This window comes from Danio rerio, chromosome 5, assembly GCF_052040795.2.
Source record: "Danio rerio strain M-AB ecotype USA chromosome 5, GRCz13ab, whole genome shotgun sequence".
NCBI lineage: Eukaryota > Metazoa > Chordata > Actinopteri > Cypriniformes > Danionidae > Danio > Danio rerio.
This window is the reverse complement of record NC_141025.1, coordinates 35,484,268-35,507,500: the sequence shown is the minus strand read 5'-3', so window position 1 is coordinate 35,507,500 and position 23,233 is coordinate 35,484,268. Positions and strand designations below refer to the sequence as shown.

At 35.4% G+C, this 23,233-nt stretch overlaps 1 protein-coding gene across 2 annotated transcripts in view; it reads right to left on the bottom strand.

Moving 5' to 3' along the window:
* The window catches only part of lamc3 (laminin, gamma 3), a 225,036-nt gene that overhangs the window by 78,867 nt on the left and 122,936 nt on the right, over nt 1-23,233 (bottom strand). For both annotated transcript variants that reach the window (XM_087253657.1, XM_087253656.1), the window contains 5 exons: nt 17,838-18,026; nt 13,782-13,899; nt 10,390-10,488; nt 8,706-8,842; nt 7,884-8,000 (listed from right to left, as the gene is read on the bottom strand). Coding sequence is in view for 1 of the 2 variants with exons in the window: in XM_087253656.1 (XP_087109782.1) it covers nt 7,884-8,000; nt 8,706-8,842; nt 10,390-10,488; nt 13,782-13,899; nt 17,838-18,026 (660 nt within the window). In the remaining variant the exon portion in view is untranslated. The remainder of the gene's footprint in view (nt 1-7,883; nt 8,001-8,705; nt 8,843-10,389; nt 10,489-13,781; nt 13,900-17,837; nt 18,027-23,233) is intronic.

Here is a 23,233-nt window from a genome sequence, read left to right as displayed (position 1 = left end):
ACACACATACATGCGCACACACAGTCTGGCGCAGTCAGCCAGCTAAACTCTTGGCTTGGATGCTTGGCTTTGGTATCTTGTCACCCCTCTGTTGACATGGCAGCCTCAGTGGTGTCAAAAGCCTAAAGCTGTGCCCAGCTAGATGAGCTATTCAAGTGAAGAAACACACACACGCGCACACACATTATCTATGCAACTCCTTCCAATACTCAAGACAGACTTTAATCAGGGAAGCGTTCCTCCTTCCCATTGAATTTCTTCTCTGCTGAGGCCGGTCATGTGTGAAAAAAGCATTAAAGATCCAAATAAAGTGTGCGGCGTGATTTAGAAAGTGACGTTTATGAAAAGGATGATCTAAAAAGTCCTTGGGTGCCGTCGCAGTAGTCGGGGTGGCTGTGTAGTCTAAAGCAAAAGCACATGAACGAGGAGACGTGAGCAAATGAGAAAACTGAGGGAGGGAAGGAGAGCAAATGAGATCGTTAACCGCATCGAGGGAGCAATAGATCTCTGTGCATTTTAGCAGAGCGGTCAGAACGGCACAAACAAGCCCTGCATTGAAGCGATAAGAGAAACGACACCAAGTGCTGCAAAGAGCTGCAAAAAAGGGCAACTCTGCAGCTCTGCAGCCAGTTGATGGTGTGAAAACAAAGATGGATGAGAGTAAACATGCATATTAGGACCTTGTGGATACATAAGAAATAAGAGTGTAACAGTATTCGCAGTTTTGAAGTCACAGTTCAGTGAGATTTTGGTACAGCAGGGGGAAAACTGAATATACAATTGCATGTTATTTTATTATGCAGCAGTTTACAATAGAAATTGTGGTTGCTCATTTTATATGTACGTGGCACTGGGATATACAGTTGAAGTCAGAATTATGAGCCCCCCTGTTTAATTTTTTTCCCCAAATACTCTTTAACGGAGAGAAGATATTTTTAACAGATTTCTAAACATAGTAGGTCTAAAAACTAATTTCTAATAACTGATTTATTTTATCTTTGCCATGATGACAGTAAATAATATGTTACTAGATATTTTTCAAGACACTTCTATACAGCTTAAAGTGACATTTAAAGGCTTAACTAGGTTAATTAGGTTAACTATTCAGGTTAGGGTAATTAGGCAAGTTATTGTATAACAATGGTTTGTTTTGTAGACTATCGAAAAAATTATAGCTTAAAGGGGCTAATCATTTTGTGGGTTTAAAATGGTTAAAAAAAATAAAAACTGTATTTATTCTAGCTGAAATAAAAAAAAAAATAGGACTTTCTCCAGAAGAAAAAATATTATCAGACACACTGTGAAAATTTCCTTGCTCTTTTAAACATCATTTGTGAAACATTTAAAAAAGAAAAAATAAATTCAAAAGGGGGCTAATAATTCTGACTTATATGGTAACTACATTGGTTCAGGGCTATAGGTTTTCTGATATACACTTAACCCAAATAGTTCACTATACTAGAAAAAGAAAATAATGGACACTTGTTGCCTTAAACCACTCAAAGTTTGAATCTGTAACCCTTTAGGTCAAGTCATAATTCATGCTATTAACTACTGGTTTACTACCTGCCTATTATTATAAAGATATTGGAGGGCATCTATGATGAAAAGCATCTTTTGGACAGAACTGTGTGTAGATATAGCATGTCCACAGTCATACTGGGGTGATATAAAGACAATAAGTCTCTTTTTTTTTAATTCCTGAAGTTTAAATAAGATCCAAATTCCTCCCATTGTGAGGCCCAATGCAACGTGACGTAGGAGTGTGGTTTAACCACCCACCAAATAGATTACCAGCTGCGTATTAACATGTCTCTGTAATAACATACATAATCATATCAACAAGAAAGGATGTGCACATAGCAACCGAGATTAAAAGTTCTGTTTAGCTCGCTGTAATCATTAATCATCATCAAATGTGATCAAGAATGAGTTTTTAAAACTTAAAACATTTACAAAACAGTGCATGTTTGTAATGAATTACAGAGATTTTGCCGTCTTCACTTTATCACCACAGATGTATGTCAGTACAATTATAAAAAAAGATGCTTTTATCCCAGTTTGTGGATGTTAGATCAGGTTTATTTTGTAAAGGAACATAACAGATGTCCATGGATATTAACGTGTGTTCTATCATTATCCATGCAAAAACAGTGCAAAGTTAAACGTGTGCGCAGTGTTTGTGTGTGTCCACTGTGTGTGTGAACTTTGTAAAAGATATTGTTTTGACTCATCGTTGCAGAAAGGCTTGAATTAACACCACAATAAATACAACAAATAATCATTGGGAAAGTTCTAACTGTAGTATAGTCAGAAACATGTTTTGTTGTGCTGGTTAAAAGTCTCTTCACATTCCAATATTAATGATTAAAGTAAATAATCAAAATGTATTAATATGTATTTTATATCTTGGGTAAGGCATAAAACTAAAAAAAGTTCATCCAATTAAACAGAGTTGGGCAGACATCTCCCATAATTCCGATAAGTAGGTCAAACTGTCTGCCAGCAAATGCAGATTTGAACAACTGTGAAGCCGTTTGTACGCAGCTCCACCGACCGCTGTTTGTGCATAGATGTGCTGGGCGGTCACGAGAGAGAGAGCACGTGCGCATGTGCGCAATTGGCAAAAACATGCTGAATCAAACTTTTTGAAAACCTGAATCAATAATGGAGTTACAATTGCACGCTGGAGAAAGGACGACACCATGGCTGAAGGATTTCTCTTAGACAGGTAATGTTTTATTTTAGAACTATTTTAGCTTCATGCAAAGCTGATGTAACATTAGATGTTGTTGTTACAAATGGGTTATATCTTTACAGAAGTGTTGTTCAGCCACTAAAATCTTACGAATAGATTGATAAGACTATTTTCAGTTTCATAAGGGACCTTTTACAGCATCGATATTGTAGATTTTATTTAGTTTAACAATAAAACACAAGTAAATACCGCTATTCCGCCTAGTCTCTTCCTTTATTGTTTACCATGCAACTTCACATATTCGCTCTGAAATAGCATGTCAGTTTGGATTAGTAGTTGGATTCCTGCACACCGCCGGACAAGAACTAGTCGCTTTTAACACATAAGAGAGGGTTCTTTTGCTGTCATCTTTAAGGTGCGAGTGCTCCTTTCTCAGGAGGCGTGGCTCTGGACGGCAGGGGAGGGACTGTGATTTAGAGATTTACACTAAGCTGTTAGCATTGTGGAGGATCACCTACTGTACCTTTAATAAACTAGGGTTGTTTAGTTTCATCTTGCCTAAAAACTGAAGAGGTTTCAATTAAATCTTATAGTAAATTTGTAACTATTTGGGTTAAGAATGTAACTTGTTATTATCCAGTTTATGTAATGACTAAGATAAGTACATAATTTGTGCATTCTAAACAATTTTTATGATGCTTTGCACAATTTATCAGAGAACCTTATCTTAAATGGTAAAAAAAAAAACCAATTGATTAGTGAAGTGTTTATCAAAAGAAAGAGCCATTGAATATTAAAATTGAAAGAACAAATACCTTTCAGCACACCATAAATAACCCCAAAAACTGTAATCAAATCTTTTCACAGCAAAATTGCTGTTGTGGATTGAACTAAATTGTTCTTTAGGAAGTACGAGAAAATAATCTGGAGGAATAAAATACTCATGCCTGTGATATTAATGTTGTGTTAAATACAAAGCCTAATGTTATATTCATGACAGATAAAAAAGCACAAAGCCAAACATATCTCTCCATTTCACCATGTACATGTAAACATATTGTTTTTAACAAAGCCTTATTATTTAAAATCATTTATTTTCAGTTCATTTTTAAAGGATGCTCTCCAAACTTGAAGTGTAACCCATAAATCCCATGAACAAACAGTCACAGGTGGAAAACTGAAAACATGAACCACAAAAGCATACCATTATAGGCCAAATAAAAAGCATTAGCGTTCTCCGTATGCACCACAAAAAGCACCTTTATAGATTTTAGGAGTATTTGATCCAAAGACATTGTTTTTTGTATATTTGTGAATGTGCCGTCGGTAATCTATCAGAAAACGTGTGAGACATGAAGATGTGATGTTAACAGGATTTCTCCCAGTGTGCGCAGCCAAGTTGTTCTGGCTAAGTGTCTCCCCGTGGCGCTAAACTGCTGTGTAGACAAGAGCAAATCCCCTCAGTCTGTCCACTAGACTCAAGGGACCTGGAGTAAAACTAGCCTCTGGACTGGCCTGAACAGCTACTTTATCTTCAGAGGATGCTCTATGAGATTCTATTTATGGCCAAGCATGCTAATTCTAGTGCACTGTTTGTCATCTGCTAGCTTATTTGCATTAAAAAGAAAGCTTATAATAAATTAAACTACCTCACACAATCCAACCAAGCTACACTGTAAAAAATATGCGTATATTAGCAGTTTTCTGTATTGTGTGATTCACGTTTTTATTTATTTATTTTTGTCTGCTTATTTTTGATTTTGAAATGCATTATGGGACCTTGATCTTTCTTCCAACAACTTTTAACCTTGAAAGGTTTGACTTTGGTTGACATTTTTAATAGTTTAAATTGATATATTGTCTGGTTTATTGCTGTACATATGGTAATAAGTTGTCAGTCCATTTTCTGTTATTTTACAAACTTATTTCTCTCTATATTATGTCTTATATATTATATTATTTCAAACTACTAAAACTCACTTTGTTAAATAGGACTTTCAATGTCAAAAATCAACAGATCAGAGATCAAGGTCCCACAATGCAACTCACAACCATGGCAAACACTTGTGAAACACAAAATACAGAAAAAGTGCTTAATTTGAGCCGGATCTTGCCAGATGCTTTTCTGAGAAGTGTCAGATATTCGTGTTTTGCATGCAGTGAGCAGCAAAAATAAATTATGGCATAGTGGCCTACCTAAATAATATTTGTACTTTCAAAATGCCACAGGCAGTCAAGCATATTTTTTTTAAACCACGAGTAAGTCTGATAATGAGCCTAATCAAGAGAAGTAGATCCCCTGGATCAGGATAGTGCAAGACAGAAGCAAAATGATCTCAATTCAGCCAGAAAACATGAGGGAAGAGGTAACTGTGGGCTCTTCTTGAAGACTAGACAGTGTGAGTCTTTTTTATATGGCACATAATAGTAAAGTGAACTGAATGTCAGTGGTGTTACCAAAATAAAAAGTGATGTGTCATACAGTTTATATTTGTAGCTACATGTTTGTTTGCTTCAACCGATACAACTGCCTCGTAATGTCATGTTCTGACAAAACTGAAACTGTGTGGCGGACGTCGGTCACGGTAACTTTAATACCCTGGTTTTGTTCTGGAAATTATCCTTTAACAAATTAAACACTGACAGAAACAGTTAATGAACAGATATTTTTACAGTTTATAGTACAATCAAAAATGAATCATGATGAAGTTTATCATTAACTGTAACCTTTTGATTTTAAGTTGTCAGTTTTTTTTTAAATGTTTGTTTTCAGATTCCTTAGAATCCATCTAAATCTGTTAAAATTAAATACTATAAGATTTAAATTGTTAAAAGATATGGATATAGTATAAATATATCTAGCTTTAGACTAGGGATGCCCCAATCCTGATACTTGGATCGGATATTGGTTCGATACTGCATATTTTTGCTGGATCGGGTATCGGCCAGCTGGTACTGATCCAAATTCGATCTTGTGCATGCCCTACATTCTGTTTAATTTATAAGCCAGCAAAAGCCCTGAAGGTAGCCTATTATAAGGGCCTAGAATGTTTTCATGTAAGCCTACTGTATCCCAAATGTTCTGAAGCCATTCTAAAGCTTAATATAAAGTATAGATGAATATTCAAGTGGGTAAATTCATGTTCAATTACGCACTTTCCTCCGCTGTGCCTGTTAGTCATTCTCCATTCATTCACAAATCATACTGCGCGTCGGGTTCATGACAACTCGAAAGTCTCTCCAAGACTATTTGTTCCTACAATGGAGAAATGGATTTAGTTTAGCATTAAATGGGTTCATTTTGACCTGCAGCATAGAGTTCATTGCTGTTTCTAAATCATGTTGTGCTGTGTCTGTTAGATCAGCAGATCCGATTCGCAACACTGGAGTAGAGGATTATTACCTGCTCTTCACACACAAAGTAGGCCCACCTGAACTTTAAATGAGAAAAGGCTCAATAATATATTGGACAGATCCTCAATGCACTGATTTTCGTCCCTTTGTGCTGCTAAGTTTTGAAGGTGTCCACAGATAGCAGAGGGCTGTGTGTTGTGTCTCAGTGATGCATAAAGCGATTCATTTATGCACCGGCTGCGCAGACACAAAATTATTCTGTAATATTAAAAGTTCCTTCATCCTTCCGACAGAGTTTATTCTTCTAAGGGTAATACTTTCAGTGTCGCAAATAATTTGTAAAGCCTGGCTCATTGTGGTCAAAGAAGTTGATTAAATTAGGCTAATAAAAATGAAACTGGTGGGCGCAATATGGATTGTCATTAACAAAAAATGATTTTGCCTTATATAGGCTACTCTGAAACTATGAACATTTCACTGTAATTTTATTTCTAGCAATATTTTATTTAACAAACCAGTTTGTGTTTTGATTAGGGTCAATAGTGGTAGCCTATAACAGATAAAAAAAAAATCGTATTATTAAAAAAGGAAACATAAGCTGGGGCATAACAGATCAATGTCATAACGAATGCTCATATAATGTAGCATAGTTTACAGCAAGCCTCATGTGTTTAGTTAGATTGTGTCATCTGACATACAGTAGACCTATAGATCTATTTTTACTAAAGAAGAAGGTTCTATCTGACATTTTTTTCAAAATTGAATTATTGACAGATTATTATTAAATGACAACTTATTTACATTATGGGATTTTTTTAAATAAGTTGTTTACATTTTAAGACTTTTTATTTAAAAAACAAATGTTGCACACATACTGTTTGCTATGGAATGCAAAAACTTTAAAGCTCATTATCTCAAAATCATTCAGAATGTAGATAGAACCTTATAATTCCAATATATATTATATATAATATATGTAATTTGAGTTTTTTTTTTACCAGAACTATGAAAACTGTATTATGCTTTAAAATAAGGCACAGTATCGGGCTTGGATCTGTGTCAGTTGATACTCTGAATTTTGGTATTGAGATTGAATCGGTTTAAAAAAAGGTATTGGTGCATCCCTACTGTAGACAAAGCCAGATCCAATTAGTTAAATTCTATCAGATTGGTTTCCCTATTATTCAGGGACAAAATTGACACAGCTCCACACTCATAACAAAAGATGAATTGTTAAGAAGCATTTAAATGTCATTGGATATTGATGTTATTACATAAATCTTGTTCTTATTGGTCTAATTTATGTATAACTAACAAATATCTATTACAAAAATTAGTTCAATTATGTTAAAAGCATTAGGCTAGGTTAGGTTAGGTTAGGTTACTTTATTTATACCCAACGGTAGATTTGGTTAGCAGTAAAGAGTCCTCAGTTCATAAAAAATCACATAGTGAAAACAATAAATGGACATAAAGATACAAAACAAAGACATACAAAACACTCTCTTCAAAAACTAAATAAAATGAATAGGTGAACAAATAATCTATTCAAATCCCCCCCTCAAATAAATAAGTTATTATTAGTGTTAAAATTTTTATATACAATCAAAATACATAAATCTTATTTATTATCCCTAAATATTTATTAAATGTAGGTTTGAACAATTTACACAAATTATGTGTATTAATTTTACAAAGCAGTTTTTTGTCTGATATAATTTTTTAAAAGCATATACTTTTTAACACCTTGACCATTGCGACAGAGATTGTAAATCCGGTAACCAGTGAAAGGTAGTTTTAAAGCAGGCAACTGAGAAGTGTGCTTTCCTACCAGGTGCTTTGTAGAAGCCGTTCTCCTCTCGGTAGGGCAACAGATAGACTTCTCCCTCCTTCCAGATCAGAGATTGTTCATGGGCTCTGGAGAAAACACCCTTCCAGCCATCTGGATCTAAACACAGTAAACACACAAGTCTCAGATCATTAGTGAATACAGCTTTCACTTCGCGTTCTTTCATTTATTCAATACAAATTGTTCATTACAAGTTAACTGTTCAGTAAACCTTCTGTTTCTCCACCTAGGTGAATATTTTTAGGTGAATATAATATATATATATATATATATATATATATATATATATATATATATATATATATATATATAAATTATTTAGCATCATTCATTTAAATCCAGAATTTGTCAAAAAACTAAACTTTTGTTAAAAATGACTGTCAATGTGATGCCTGTTTTTTGGACTCCCTGTAAAGTGCTTAGAAATGTGCAGTTTTTATTTGATGTTTGACAAAATTTCAACTGAAAAATGAAGAGAGGGTGAGGCATAGAATAGCTCCTGTCCTTTAAAAAGCCTTTTGTTTTTATCACAGCTCTGCCAGTGAGATTTGTTAAGCTCAAGTGCATCAAATAGTTTTAAGGGACTTTTAATAAACTGTAAAACACTTGTTAATTGTTAAAATTACTAGTCAGAAATTACCTAAAATTAACCACCAGTTATTTAAAACAATTATTTCAATATAAATGTGTTAATTGAGGGAAAAAAGAAATGTGTGACTGCAACAGGGGGTGAGAGCTTTGTGAACATTGCTATTATTCAGTATGTAAATCGTGGCAAACCAGCATTAATATTGGAGCAATTACCTTCTAGAAAGTCTGAAGTAATATAAATTGGCGTGTACTGATTGGAGGAGGAACAGGCGAGGGAGTGACCAAAGCAAAAGCATTTATTACAGCCGTCTGGATTCTCCAGCTGGAGGTTGAAGGATCCTGGCTTACACCTATAATAAACAAAGGACAAAAAAAACAACATTAAATTACTTTAACATTACATCATTTGGCAGAGTTAGGAGACGATATGAGTAACAAAATTGTAAATAACTAGTTGGTCTTATGTATATGTATTTTTATTTTTCTATTTATTTACTTCCTGTTAATACATTATATTATATTATATTATATTATATTATATTATATTATATTATATTATATTATATTATATTATATTATATTATATTATATTATATTATATTATATTCATTCATTTATTTTCTTGTCGGCTTAGTCCCTTTATTACTCCAGGGTCTCCACAGCGGAAAGAACAACCAACTTATCCAGCAAGTTTTTACGCAGTGGATGCCCTTCCAGCCGCAACCCATCTATGGGAAACATCTATACACGCATATACACACACACACATACACTACGGACAATTTAGCCTACTCCATTCACCTGTACCGCTTGTCTTTAGACTGTGGGAGAAACCGGAGCACCCGGAGGAAACCCACGCGAAGGCAGGGAGAACATGCAAACTCCACACAAAAATGCCAACTGAGCCGAGGTTCTAACCAGCAACCCAGCGACCTTCTTGCTGTGAGGCGACAGCACTACCTACTGCGCCACTGCCTCGCCCAATATTATATTATATTATATTATATTATATTATATTATATTATTTTATATTATATTATATTATATTATTGAAGTCAGAATTATTAATCCCCTGAATTATTAGCGCCCTGTTTATTTTTTTCCCCAATTTCTGTTTAACTGAGAGAAGATTTTTTTCAACACATTTCTAAACATAATAGTTTTAATAACTAATTTCTAATAACTGATTTATTTTATCCTTGCCATTTGACTAGATATTTGTAAGACACTTCTATAAAGCTTAAAGTAACATTTAGAGGCTTAACTAGGTAAATTAGGTTAACTATTCAGGTTAGGGTAAATATGCCAGTTATTGTATAACGATGGTTTGTTCTGTAGACTTAAAAAATATACAGCTTTAAGGGGCTAATAATATTGATTTTAAAAAAAATAAAAACTGCTTTTATTCTAGCCACAATAAAACAAATAAGACTTTCTCCAGAAGAAAAAAATATAATCAGACATACTGTGAAAATGTCCTTGCTCTGTTAAATATCATAAGGGAAATTTTTAAAAAAGAAAAACAAATTCAAAGGGGGTCTAATAATTCTGACTTCAACTGTATTATTATATCAAATCATTAGTTGTAGGATGAGATTATGTTTCTAATATTTGTAAATGTAAAATGTGACTACACCAAAGCAACAAAGCATTTATTTATTTTATCTCTGTCAATAATTCAATTTTGCATGTGGCACAACTTATTTTGTCGTGATACAAATTTCTACATAAAATATGTAAATGGTTGATTTATTAATTATTTGGACTTTTGCAGTTACAGATTCACTCTGTGCTAAATATAATAATGTATCGTATTATCATGTTATGGAAAAACAAAAACAAGAGCAGATTTGACACAGACAGAAAGAGACAGGAAGGTGAAGGTGCAGGAGATCACCTGTTGCAGGACTGTCCCTCCACATTCGCTTTGCAGTGGCAGCGTCCGTCTTCAGCTAAACACACTCCTACACTGCCCCTCTCATCACAGTCACACAACCTGATTGAAGACACACACATGCACAGATATTCACAGATGAGAGAGCCACAGCTGATGTGCCTGAATTGTGCCGGTCAGTTGGCTATAGCCTCGGGTCAAAGCTGCTCTATCTGGTGGAAACTTGTTTTTTTTTATCTTTCCATGATCTGCTACATGGCCTGAAACCCCAGTTTTACTTGGCTTGCCATTACCCATAATTCTCCTACCTGACAAGTAACCTCCCTCCTCTCTTTTTTCTGTTTTCATCTCTTTTCATTCAGGTTTTGCTCCAGTGAACCAACTAATTTGCACCCAAAAACACTGACCCACATGGGCCACATGCAAGTGTAGTGGTGTATAAAATTTTTGTTTGACGTTTGCCTCTCTCTTGTGTTTTCTTCTGAAATACGCCATTATTTGCGTCATTGAGTACGCATATGCATTTCCTCAGGTGCATAAATCTGTACGCAACTCAATACCGTATGTTATTTCTTTTCTTTTAATTTTTTTCTTTTCTTTTCTTTTCTTTTCTTTTCTTTTCTTTTCTTTTCTTTTCTTTTCTTTCTTTCTTTGTTTCTTTGGATCTTTCTTTCTTTAGAGTGTATCAAAGAGTGAAATTTAATACCTTTTAAGACCCTTTTAAAGACTTTTCCCATACATTTTAAGACCTTATGACCACTTTCCAACCAAAAACACTGGCACTGAGAACTTACAGTATATTTATAAATATAAAAAAATCCAAAACTAAAACATTATTTATATACTGTATACAAATCTATTGAACATAGCTAATGGAACTGCAGAAATAATGGTGTTGCCTTGGTTATTGCAGTAAACAAAGCAGCATGATGTAAAATCTAGTAGGATTTCGTTGATTTCATAAACTACACAGCATCCTGATATTCTCAGATTTAATTCAGGCAAACTTTCAATAGTATCTGGATGGAGCCTTTATGATGCAAGCTGAGATTGCATCACTCAGCGATGCAACGTCAGACACAATGCACTCAAATGGAGCGAGTGACGTCATAGTGATGGGTAGGGTTAGGGGTGGGGTTAGGTGAGTCCATTAAAAAGCATTGTATGCAGCCCAGATTGCACTGCACCAGGTCTGCATCCAGACCCCTCTCCAAACTTTAGCATACAACCATTCATTCAGGGGCTTAGTCCCTTTATTAATCTGGGGTCTCCACGGCGCAATGAATCGCCAACTTATCCAGCTTGTTTTTACGCAGTGGATTCCCTTCCAGCCGCAACCCATCTCTGGGAAACATCCACAAACACTCACTCACACACTCATACACTATGGACAATTTAGCCTACCCAATTCATCTGAACCGCATGTCTTTGCACTGTGGGGGAAACTGAAGCACCCAAAGGAAACCCACGCAAACGCAGGGAGAACATGCAAACTCCACACAGAAAGGCCAACTGAGCCGAGGATCTAACCAGCGACTCAGCGACCTTCTTGCTGTGAGGCAACAGCACTACCTACTGCAACACGGCTTCGCCGCCATACAACCATACATTGCATAATCAAAAATGATAAAAAAATGTAACACCTTGAAAAATAGCATTTAAGACTTTAATACTTTTTAAGAGCCTTAAATTTCTCTACATTGCTGTATCAACTTTTCATACTTTTTAAGACCCTGAGAAGAACCTGCTCTTTTTCTTTCTTTCTTTCTTTCTTTCTTTCTTTCTTTCTTTCTTTCTTTCTTTCTTTCTTTCTTTCTTTCTTTCTCTTACAAATGCAAAATGAGTCATAACAACATGAAAGTAACATGAAACATGAAGTGAAAGTAAAAATAGAGACATTTACATTTTTATTGTAACAAAATATTTGTATTACAGGTAAAATAATTGTCAAATAATCCTGAAAAAATAAAACATTTTTCGACTAAAATGTTTAGCAGCACTACTGAAAATAATAAGAAATGCCTAAGGTCCAAATCAACAAGGACACTGAAAGATAAAGAAGTGGTCCAGAGTGTACTTTTAAGGCTTGGTTGTGTTTACAGTATAAGACGCAAAGCAATGTCTGCTCATGCTTCATTTGTACAAAATATGCATTATTTTTTTCATGTATCTTACTTTGATTATATACAGCTACTCAGCTAATAAGAAAATGACTGTCATATTTTCTAGTTCCTCCGAAAGGCTTGTTCTCGAGAGGCTCTGATTGGCCAGCTAACATAATTTGCTGTGATTGGCGGATTGACTCCACGTCACCAGGAAAATCACCACACTCCTACAAGCATTCGTTTTTGTGCTGTGTAAACACTGTCAGTAAAAATAGCTTTTAACTGCAGCAGTTTGAGCCTGAATCAGACAGAAAATGAAAAGGACACAGTTGAACCTCATGCCTGCTCTCTAAAATAAAACCTGCAAGTGTCTTTCACATATGTTTGGAATAAGAATGTGTAAGTAATAAGAAACTATCACATGTTGTTTGCGAGTATGTTATTTGAGATGTTGAATGCAGGGAAATCGACGTTTGACAGATAAATATGATTTTGTAGCTTAATTAACAGCGGTGCCAAAGAGCAGGGAATGCTTTGTTCACATCCTTGTTTATGTTCTTGCTATTTTAACAAATAAAAATATGTATAGGTTGTGGCTCACAATACACAGCTTCGTCTATTATGGTTGAAGCTGCTCCTTCTTTGCGGAGTTTTCGGCCAAATCCAGCACTGAACTAGAAGAGATTCTGGAAGCTGTCCTTTGTCAAATGCTAGCTATATATTTCTTTAGAATTTTCTGGAACATAATTAAAATTAAACTGTAAGCACTTCTCTCTTTGTGTCGTGTCCTTTGGAAGCCCAGATACAGAAACAGAACAAGCTCTGTGGAAAGAGCAGTGCTTGGATTTTAGTTTTCTCTGCTATAGCAAAACAGCGCCTCTGGCCACTTCCTTTTGCTGCGCGGGGTGTATGTGCATGGTGAATGTGCATAACATGAAGAGTTTGTGATCTCACTAATCTGGATGTATTTTTTTGTAGTAGGAACTTTTAGGAACTTTGTCCGCTGTATGCTAAGCTAAATCTGTAAAATCTCCCTTTGCATTGAAAGATGAGCGTATTACATTCAGAGTTGTTTGTTTATACATCTACATTACACATGAAGTAAAGTTTAAAATATCGTAATTATTATTATTTTTTGTTTGTTTGTTGTTGTTGTGTATTATTAATCTGCTCAGAATGAGTCACAATTTCCCACTGTAGTAGTCAGATATTTCTGCATGCAAGAAGCAAATGTTTCTTTTTTTCTTCCTCATTTGATGAATTCTTGGGTGATACTCTTGCTCTCATTACCTGCATCCACCAGGGCCAAGAGAATGGAAGCCAGACTTGCAAATGTCACACTTCACACCAGACACACCTGGCCAGCAAACACACACTCCATCCGCATCACACTGCAAACTCACAGAGCCTGGAGACACACACATGAGGGAAGACGGCTTTTCACACACTTTCAAAGCCTTCAGGGTTTTTTTAATGAACGCATTGATCGTTTCAGTCGCATTAAAGAATCATTTCCTCCTCTAAAAATACAGCCAATAAAGGCAAAAAAATGTTATCTTATGCACACATTTTGTCACCTGAAGCTAAATCAGATATTTCAGATACAAGACGAACACAATTAGCATGTTATTAAACAGCTTCCAATACATTTAAAAGACTACTTTTTTTTTACTTTTTCAAAGAATTCTAGGAATTTAGATTCATTAATACTGCACTTTCTGAATGCTGATTAATATTTAAAAGAAAGAATATCCATATTTTGACTTTGTGTGTGTGACTTATTTTCTCCAATGTTCCTCAGAGCTGTATATTTGTATATAAAAAAGCACAGGTCAAAAGTGAAACCTAGAAAAGACAGTAACACAACATTTTTGCTTTTTAGAAACCTACAAGTTTATTTAAACAATGTAGGGCAGGGTTGCCCAATTTATTTTTCCAAGAGGCCACATTAGACTCTTAGAGGGCCAGACCAATACAGTTAATATGTATTTAATAAATAATCTGTGAAACTATATAATAAACATTCATTAAAACTCTAAAGATTAACAAAGGATCATTCATTCATTCATTCATTCATTCATTCATTTTCTTTTCAGCTTAGTCCCTTTATTAATCTAGGGTCGCCACAGCGGAATGAAATGAAACTTATTCAGCATATGTTTTTTTACAGAGGATGCCCTTCCAGCTGCAACTCATCATTGGGAAACATCCATACAGACTCATTTATATGCATACACTACAACCAATTTTAGCTTACCCAATTAATCTATAACACATATCTTTGGACTTGTGGGGGAAACCGGAGTACCAGAAAAAACCCACACAAACACAGGGAAAACATGCAAACTCCACACAGAAATGACAACTGACCCAGCTGGGGCTCAAACCAGCAACTTTCTTGCTGTGAGGCCATCGTGCTACCCACTGCGCCAACGTGATGCCCAACAAAGGATCAATTTTATATTAAAAAAATATATATTTTAAAGACCAGCATTACAATACCAACTTCATATAATTGCCACATGGTTAGGTTTGTTTGACTGCTTTATTTTAGTTAGTTTTCATTTATTCTTTGATTCATTTATTATTTCTTATGTCCAGCGAGAGAATTCTAGCCTGTGTTGGGCTGAACAAGTGCACTGAAGTCAGGTTGAATGTGAGGTGGATATGTGATCTGAGAATCATCATCACTGAGAGGATCTGGATTTGTTAAATTGTTAATCTGAGATAATTAGTCTACCTTTTTTTACTGCAAAGTGTGAAGCTGCCTGGTTGCTTCCTGTCACATGACTCGTGGTTCGCTTGCGGCACTCTGAAATGTTTAGATTTTTTTCAACTCGTGGGTCCTGAAACGCGAGCATGACATACCGCATGTGCATCTCTTCCTATTTCCCTGCGCATTACAAGGCCCTGTTTGTAGTCAAATTTAAATTAAATAAATACTTTGACCAAAGAAGTCCAGTGGCCCGAAAAATGTCCAGCTCTAATGTAGAGCATGCTATTTTAAACTAGAAATCACTAAACTTGATTAAGGTATTGTTATCGCAAATGAAAGACAAAGCAAATTCAAAACTTTTAGCTGTCTCTAATCACAGCTGTGCATCACAGCAAAATGTTCAGAAAATCTACATTAATATGTTTAAATAAAGAACAAAGATAACATTTCTAGGCAGGACAAAACTATTACTGTAAAAGTATATTTATGTGTATTATATTATTTGGGCAACACCTTGGCTCAGTTATTAGTACTCGCCTAAGAGCAAGAAGGTTGCTGGTTCGAGTCTCAGCTGGGCCAGTTGGCATTTCTGTGTGGATTTTGCATGTTCTCCCCTTGTTGGTGTGGGTTTTCTTTGGGTGCTCCAGTTTCCTCCACAGTCCAAAGACATGCGGTCCAGGTGAATTGAATAAACCAAATTGTCCGTAATGTATGTTTGTGAATGGGTGTGTATGGTTGTTTCCCAATACTGGGTGGCGGCTGAAAGGGCATCCGCTGTGTAAAACATATGCTGTATTAGTTAGCAGCACATTCTGCTGTGGCGACCTCTGAAATAGAAACTATGCTGAAGGAAAATGATTGAATGAATCAATATATTAATCTCCCTGTAAATTTTAGAATTTAAAAATGATAGTTTTAATAACTCATTTATTTTGTCATTGCCATGAAGAATAAATTTTTATTTTTTAGCAAGATACACCCCAAAGTTTATTTTAAAAGCCTTAAGTAGTTTAAGCAGGTTAAGTTTATGTAACTAGGCAAGTAATTGGACGACACTGGTATGTTCTATAACCGATCAAGAAAAAAAGAAAAACCTTCTTAAGGCATCTAATAATATTGACCTTAAAACTATTTAAACATTTTTAAAGGCTGTTTTAATCCAGCTACACCAAGACTTTCCAAAGGACAAACATATAGGCAGTATTAGTTGTGAAGTTTTAATTTCACTAAAGGGCAAATAATATATTTTATATATAGCCCCCCTTTGAATTTTTTTTCTTTTTTAAATATTTCCCAAATGATGTTTAACAGAGCAAGGACATTTTCACAGTATGTCTGATAATATTTTTTTCTTCTGGAGAAAGTCTTTTTGATTTATTTTGGCCTGAATAAAAGCAGTTTTTAATTTTTTAAAAACCATTTTAAGGTCAATATTATTAGCCACTTTAGGCTATATATTTTTTCAGTAGTCTACAGAACAAACCATTGTTTTACGCAACCCGGGCTCATTGTGGAAACGTAGCCCTGCGGACGTTTCAGCAGACCGCGAAATACGTCCCGGGAGGTATGTATTTAAGCAGTTTCTGTTTTCGCGGATCCGCGAAAGGTCGCTGTGCGCGCTTTTTCACATCTCGAACGCCTCTCGGGAGCGCGTGCCTTTCACGCTTGCGCTGTTCTCGCGTGAAAAGCCGCCGGAGGCCGCTGTGGAGCGTCCGTCCGTCCGACTGACTGGCTGAACGACTGAATGATCGACAGGCCGCCCTCCTCTTCCTCCTTCTCCTCCTTCCCTAAACCCAAGCGACGGTTTGCAAAAGGCGTCCAGAAAAAAAAAAAAATCAAAAGCCCTTGTCTTACCTGATTTCTGAAACCGCTCTTTCCCGGACTCGATCCCGGTCGTCCCCGTGGCCGGTTCCTCCTCCTCCGGGCCTCCGCTTCGCTGACGTAATGCTGCGAGCTAAGCGGACAAACTGGTTACAGCGGGAAAGCCCTCCAAACGGAGGTGAGCCGTCAGCTGGCGAGCGCGAAGAGGAGGAGCCGAGCGGCGTCACACCGCCTCGCAGCGTTCACTCGAGAAAAACTAAACGCGGCCATACGTACCTCCGGCCACGTAAATCGCAGGGCTACATTTCCAGAATGAGCTTGGGTTGGTTATATAATAACTTACCAAATTACCCAAACTTAACTAGTTAACCTAATTAACACCTAGCTAAGCCTTTAAATATCACTTTAAGCTGCATAGAAGTGTCTTGAAAAATATCTAGTCAAATGTTATGTACTGTCATCATGACAAAGAGAAAATAAATCAGTTATTAGAAATGAGTTATTAAAATTATTATGTTTACAGATGTGTTGGAACTATTTTCTCTTTGTTAAACAGAAATTTAGGGAAAACACAGAAAAAAACATTATATATATATATATATATATATATATATATATATATATATATATATATATATATATATATATATATATATATATATATATATATATATATATATATATATATATATAATGGTTGTGGTGCTACCAACTCAACAAATTGATTTCAAGTCCTAAAATAGTGCAAAATATTTCTACAGGTGTTACTTTTGCACTATTGGTTCCTTGAGTATGCATATATAACTCACCTAATGCATTGCAGTTACAGTTTTGGCAGGGCTGCAGTGCTGATGATCTGAAGTAGTTTTCTCTGCACTGCTCACAATGAGGACCAGCAGTGTTTTCCCTACAGCCGAGACAGCGCCCCCCTTGTCCCGTGCTGCGGTACTGCTCCACATCAAACACACATTCATCGGCAAGACCACTGCAGTTACACCCTGAGAAACACACAGATGAAGCAGAGGAGAAACAGAAAGAGCAACTGATGAGAAACAGCAATGGGCATTCATTTAAACTTTTAGGTCAAAAGCTTGTTCAGTTCCAATAGGCTTTAGATCACACGCACTACCTAATAAGCTCCCCTGCCACAGGCCGCTTCTCCTCAACATATCATCGAACCAGAACGCACAAAGTCAGCTTTTTTTATGCACCCGTCACCTAGGGGGGCATTGTGGGACATTATTCGTTTTATTACAGTTCCGTCAGCCTATTGACTCCGCAATAACCATCACATTATCACTCTCTAATGGGACACAGTTTCTTGAGCTTGCCGCTGAAGAAAGAATTTCACACTATTGCACTAGAAGATACGTACAAGAGAAAGGGAGGAGTGCTTATCAAAGACAATGTGCTTTTCAGAGTTAAGATACTTTTTAATAAAGACAAAAAACTGTGATTTTAATATTATTCCTGAATAGTAAAAAAAATAAAATACACACTTGGAAATGCACACACACAAACACACAGACAGTGCATCCAGAAAGTATTAATAGTGCTTCACTTTTCCCACATTTTTTATGTTACAGCCTTATTCCAAAATGGATTAAATTCTTTTTTTTTTTCAAAATTCTACGCACAATAACCCATAATGAAAATCACATGTACAGAAGTATTTACAGCCTTTGCTTAATACTTTGTTGATGCACCTTGGGCAGCAATTACAGCCTCAAGTCTTTTTGAATATGACGCCACAAGCTTGGTACACCTGTCTTTGGGAATTTTTGCCCATTCCTCTTTGCAGTACCTCTCAAGCTCTATCAGGTTGGATGGGAAGCGACGATGTACAGCCATTTTCAGATCTCTCCAGAGATGTTCAATAGGATTTAGGTTTGGGCTCTGGCTGGGTCACTTAATGACATTCACCGAGTTGTTGTGAAGCCACTCCATTGATATGTTGGCGTTGTGGTTTGGGTCAATGTCCTGCTGGAAGATGAAGTGTCACCCCTGTCTGAGGTCAAGAGCTCTCTGAAGCAGGTTTTCATTCAGGATGTCTCTGTACATTGCTGCTTTTATCTTTCCCTCTGTCCAAACTAGTCTTTCAGTTCCTGCTGCTAAAAAACATCCACTCACTCCTCATCATCATCATTCACTCCAAAGAGTTAAATTTTAGGCCCCGTTCACACTAGTGCGTTTTAGTTTTAAAACTGCATTTTAGAATGAAAACAATCTGTGTCCACACTATCGTTTTACCCAGCATTTCTGAACAGCTCTCCGTCAACACCAAAACATTAAAAACGCTCATCACGTGACCACACACATACTCTCTGGCATGCGTTGCAGCCTATCTAGCCAGATGAGAGCTGTGCTAGTCAGAGTTTTCCCCAAGGATCTACCGCTGGATCTAATCCCACCATATTTGCTAAACGTGATATTTAATTTATCTTGTTTTCTATATCCAACAACATATTGCCCGATTTTGGTTTTTTGAATCTATTACTTGTTCTGGGGTAACGTGTTTTGGCTGAGCGCAAAGATAAGCTAATAATTAATGTGACCACGTACATTCTGCATATTGACTGAGTGCTTGCCTTTATTTCCTATAATGTATAAACTTATTTTATGTTATACTTTTATAATGGCCTTTATTGATTATTAAAACTGATATTCAGCAAAAGAGAGGGTATGTTTCGTGTTTTCAATGAAAATGAAAGGAGGCAGTAATGTTATAGGCTTCATTTTGTTATGAATACACATACAGCAGGCCCGTGCAGAGACCGTCCAAAGGGCATGTGCAGGATAAATTTTTGTAAGAGCGGGGGTGAGGGGGTGTTGTTGTCGCACGCGTACGGAAGAGCGGTGTTGTCGCGCGCGTACTGAAGAGCGGTGTTTTCGTGCGCGTTCTGATCAGCTGTGTTGTCGTGCGCGTACTGTAAAGCGGGGGAGGGGGTGTTTTGCGCGCATACTCAAGAGTATGCCACATTCCGCCTACTGAAGGGCGGAACAGAGGGTGTGTCGCATCGCGGGGGCACTTTTGATCATTTTGGAAGGGCACTTTCTATCCAAGACTAAAAAGGGCATGTGCACTGCACAGGTTGAGCCCTAAGTGTGCACGTGCCTGACATACAGTGAAGATGACGCCCATTTATACAGCGCAACGCCTCAACATTTCTGCTGCCTGTTAAGTTGTTAATATCAAAATGAAAATTGCAGTTCCTTATATTATGTTTTCATTTTATTGTTAAGGTATAGTTAAATAACATATCCAGGATGATGTAAATAAGGTTATAAAGTACACTGTTCGCTTTGAAGATTTACCGACATGTCCTTGGGAGTCTGTTTTCCATATCAAACTTGAAAAGTCTGAACTTACAAGGAGAGGATGGAGGACTGAACTGTGTGGCTACTTAATATTGAGGAAAAGCCCAAATCGGAAAGGCGAATGTTGGCAGCCCTGCCTCCGTTTTCAGATGTCTCCGTTTTCCCAATCTACACTGAGACAGAGCAGCAGCGTTAGAATGAAAACGGCCTCTTTAGCATTTCCAAAACACTCTGTTTTCTGCGCTCGAAAACTCTGGCTTAGTGTGGACGGATGGCGTAACTGTACCAACCATAGACCTTTCAGATGCCTTTTGGCAAATTCCAGGCGGGGAGTGGCTTCTGTCTGGCCACTCTACCATACAGGCCTGATTGGTGGACTGCTGTACAGATGGTTGCCCTTCTGTAAGGTTCTCCTCTCTCTACAGAAGAATGCTGGAGCTCAGATAGAGTGACCAATGGGTTATTGATTACCTCCCTGACTAAGACCCTTCTCCCCCGATCACTCCACTTAAATGGCTGGCCAGCTCTAGAAAGAGCACAGGTGGTTTTAAACATCTTCCACTTACGAATAGACTTCAGAGCAGCAGAAATTGTGTGTAGAATTTTGAGGATATAAATTAATTTAATCCAGTGGTTCTCAAACTTTTTTCACCAAGTACCACCTCAGAAAAAATAGTTTCTTCAACTACCACTATAAAGATTGGTATTGAAATACATGGACCCAGCCCAGTGGGGCCCCACTCGGGCAAGCCCAGGTGGGCCCCACGCGGGCCATCCCAGGTGGGCCCCACGCGGGCCAGCCCAGGTGGGCCCCATGCGGGCCAACCAAGGTGGGCTCCACGCAGGCAGCAAGCCGGCCCCACGCGTGCCAGCCTAGGTGGGACCCATCTGGAATATATATAATTTTTATGGGAATATATATATATATATATATATATATATATATATATATATATATATATATATATATATATATATATATATATATATATATATATATATATACATATATATATATATATATATATATATACTGTAGATATATATATATACATATATATATATATATATATATATATATATATATATATATACTGTAGATATATATATATATATATATATATATATATATATATATATACATATATATATATATATATATATATACATATATATATATATACATATATATATATATATACATATATATATATATATATATATATATATATATATATATATATATATATATATATATATATATATATATATATACATATATACATATATATATATATATATATATATATATATATATATATATATATATATATATATATATATATATATATATATATATATATATATATATATATATATATATACATATATATATATATACATATATATATATATATATATATATATATATATATATATATATACATATATATATATATATATATATATATATATATATATATATATATATATATATATATATATATACATATATATATACACACATATATATATATATATATATATATATATATATATATATATATATATATATATACATATACATATACATATATATACATATATATATATATATATATATATATACATATACATATACATATATATATATATATATATATATATATATATATATATATATATATATATATATATATATATATATATATATATATATATATATATATATATATATACATACATATATATATATATATATATATATATATATATATATATATATATATATATATATATATATATATATATATATATATATATATATATATATATATATATATATATATATATATATATATAAATATATACAAATTGAGTTTATCCAATGAGTTATTCTTTTGAGTGTACTTCATTCATACAGTATGTAGTTTCAGTGTTTTTTTATAAATGAGCCTATTTAAGGGTGGCTGGGGTGTGCAAAACAATTCCAGGTTGTTTTAATTGCTCTATTACTTTTTTGTAGATGACAACACAGAGAGTAGAACAAACGCAAGATGGAATCAAGGCTTTTTTCCCCAAGCAAGTCCTTTACCGTTTTTCTCTTCTATAACGGAGGCTAAAGAAGACATCCTTCCTCAATTGATGTATCTGTTTGAAGCATTATGAGAGAGACATATGGCAGCATCTCTCAGAGTCTGACATGCAAATCCTAAAACTGGCAGAGTCTGTGACGAAGAACTGTGAGGAGCGGCCATGCAGGCAATGCATCATTGGTTGATTTCACTTCCTTACCGACACATAGTGCTGCTTTTGAGACCACCAAAAACTTGTTTATTCATTAAATCCACTTTGATGAGAAGGCGCAACAATTACCAACGAAAACCCATCTGCTGACCACTGAAACAGAGAGTTAATTAAAAGAACGTGGAGCTTAGTGGAATACCGAATGAAAATAATTAACATGGCTTTTTTTTCCTCACGGGTTTATCAAAATTGCCAATTATAGCATCCCCTTAAAGTATTTACCAGTGACGCATGACAACACACACACACACAAACAGCATTACATGAGTGAAACTTCCTTAGTTAGTGTGTAAAAGTCTAAATTATGTGCTTGATTGAATTAATGACTGGTGTGAGCATCTGAATTTAAGATTGCATTTCAAAATCAGCTAAGTGAAAGAAGCAAGATCTTTCAAAGATATTTATATGCAATCTTTAGATTATTATATCCGGAATTTCATGCTGAAGTTGACATTAATTAGTATAAATGCAATGCAATTTTAGTAAATGCTGGCATTTATCAGCAAATGTTTTTATAGATGTACAGTGTTCAGCATACCTGAGTACACTCCATTTTGAAAACTAATATTTTCCTCCATTT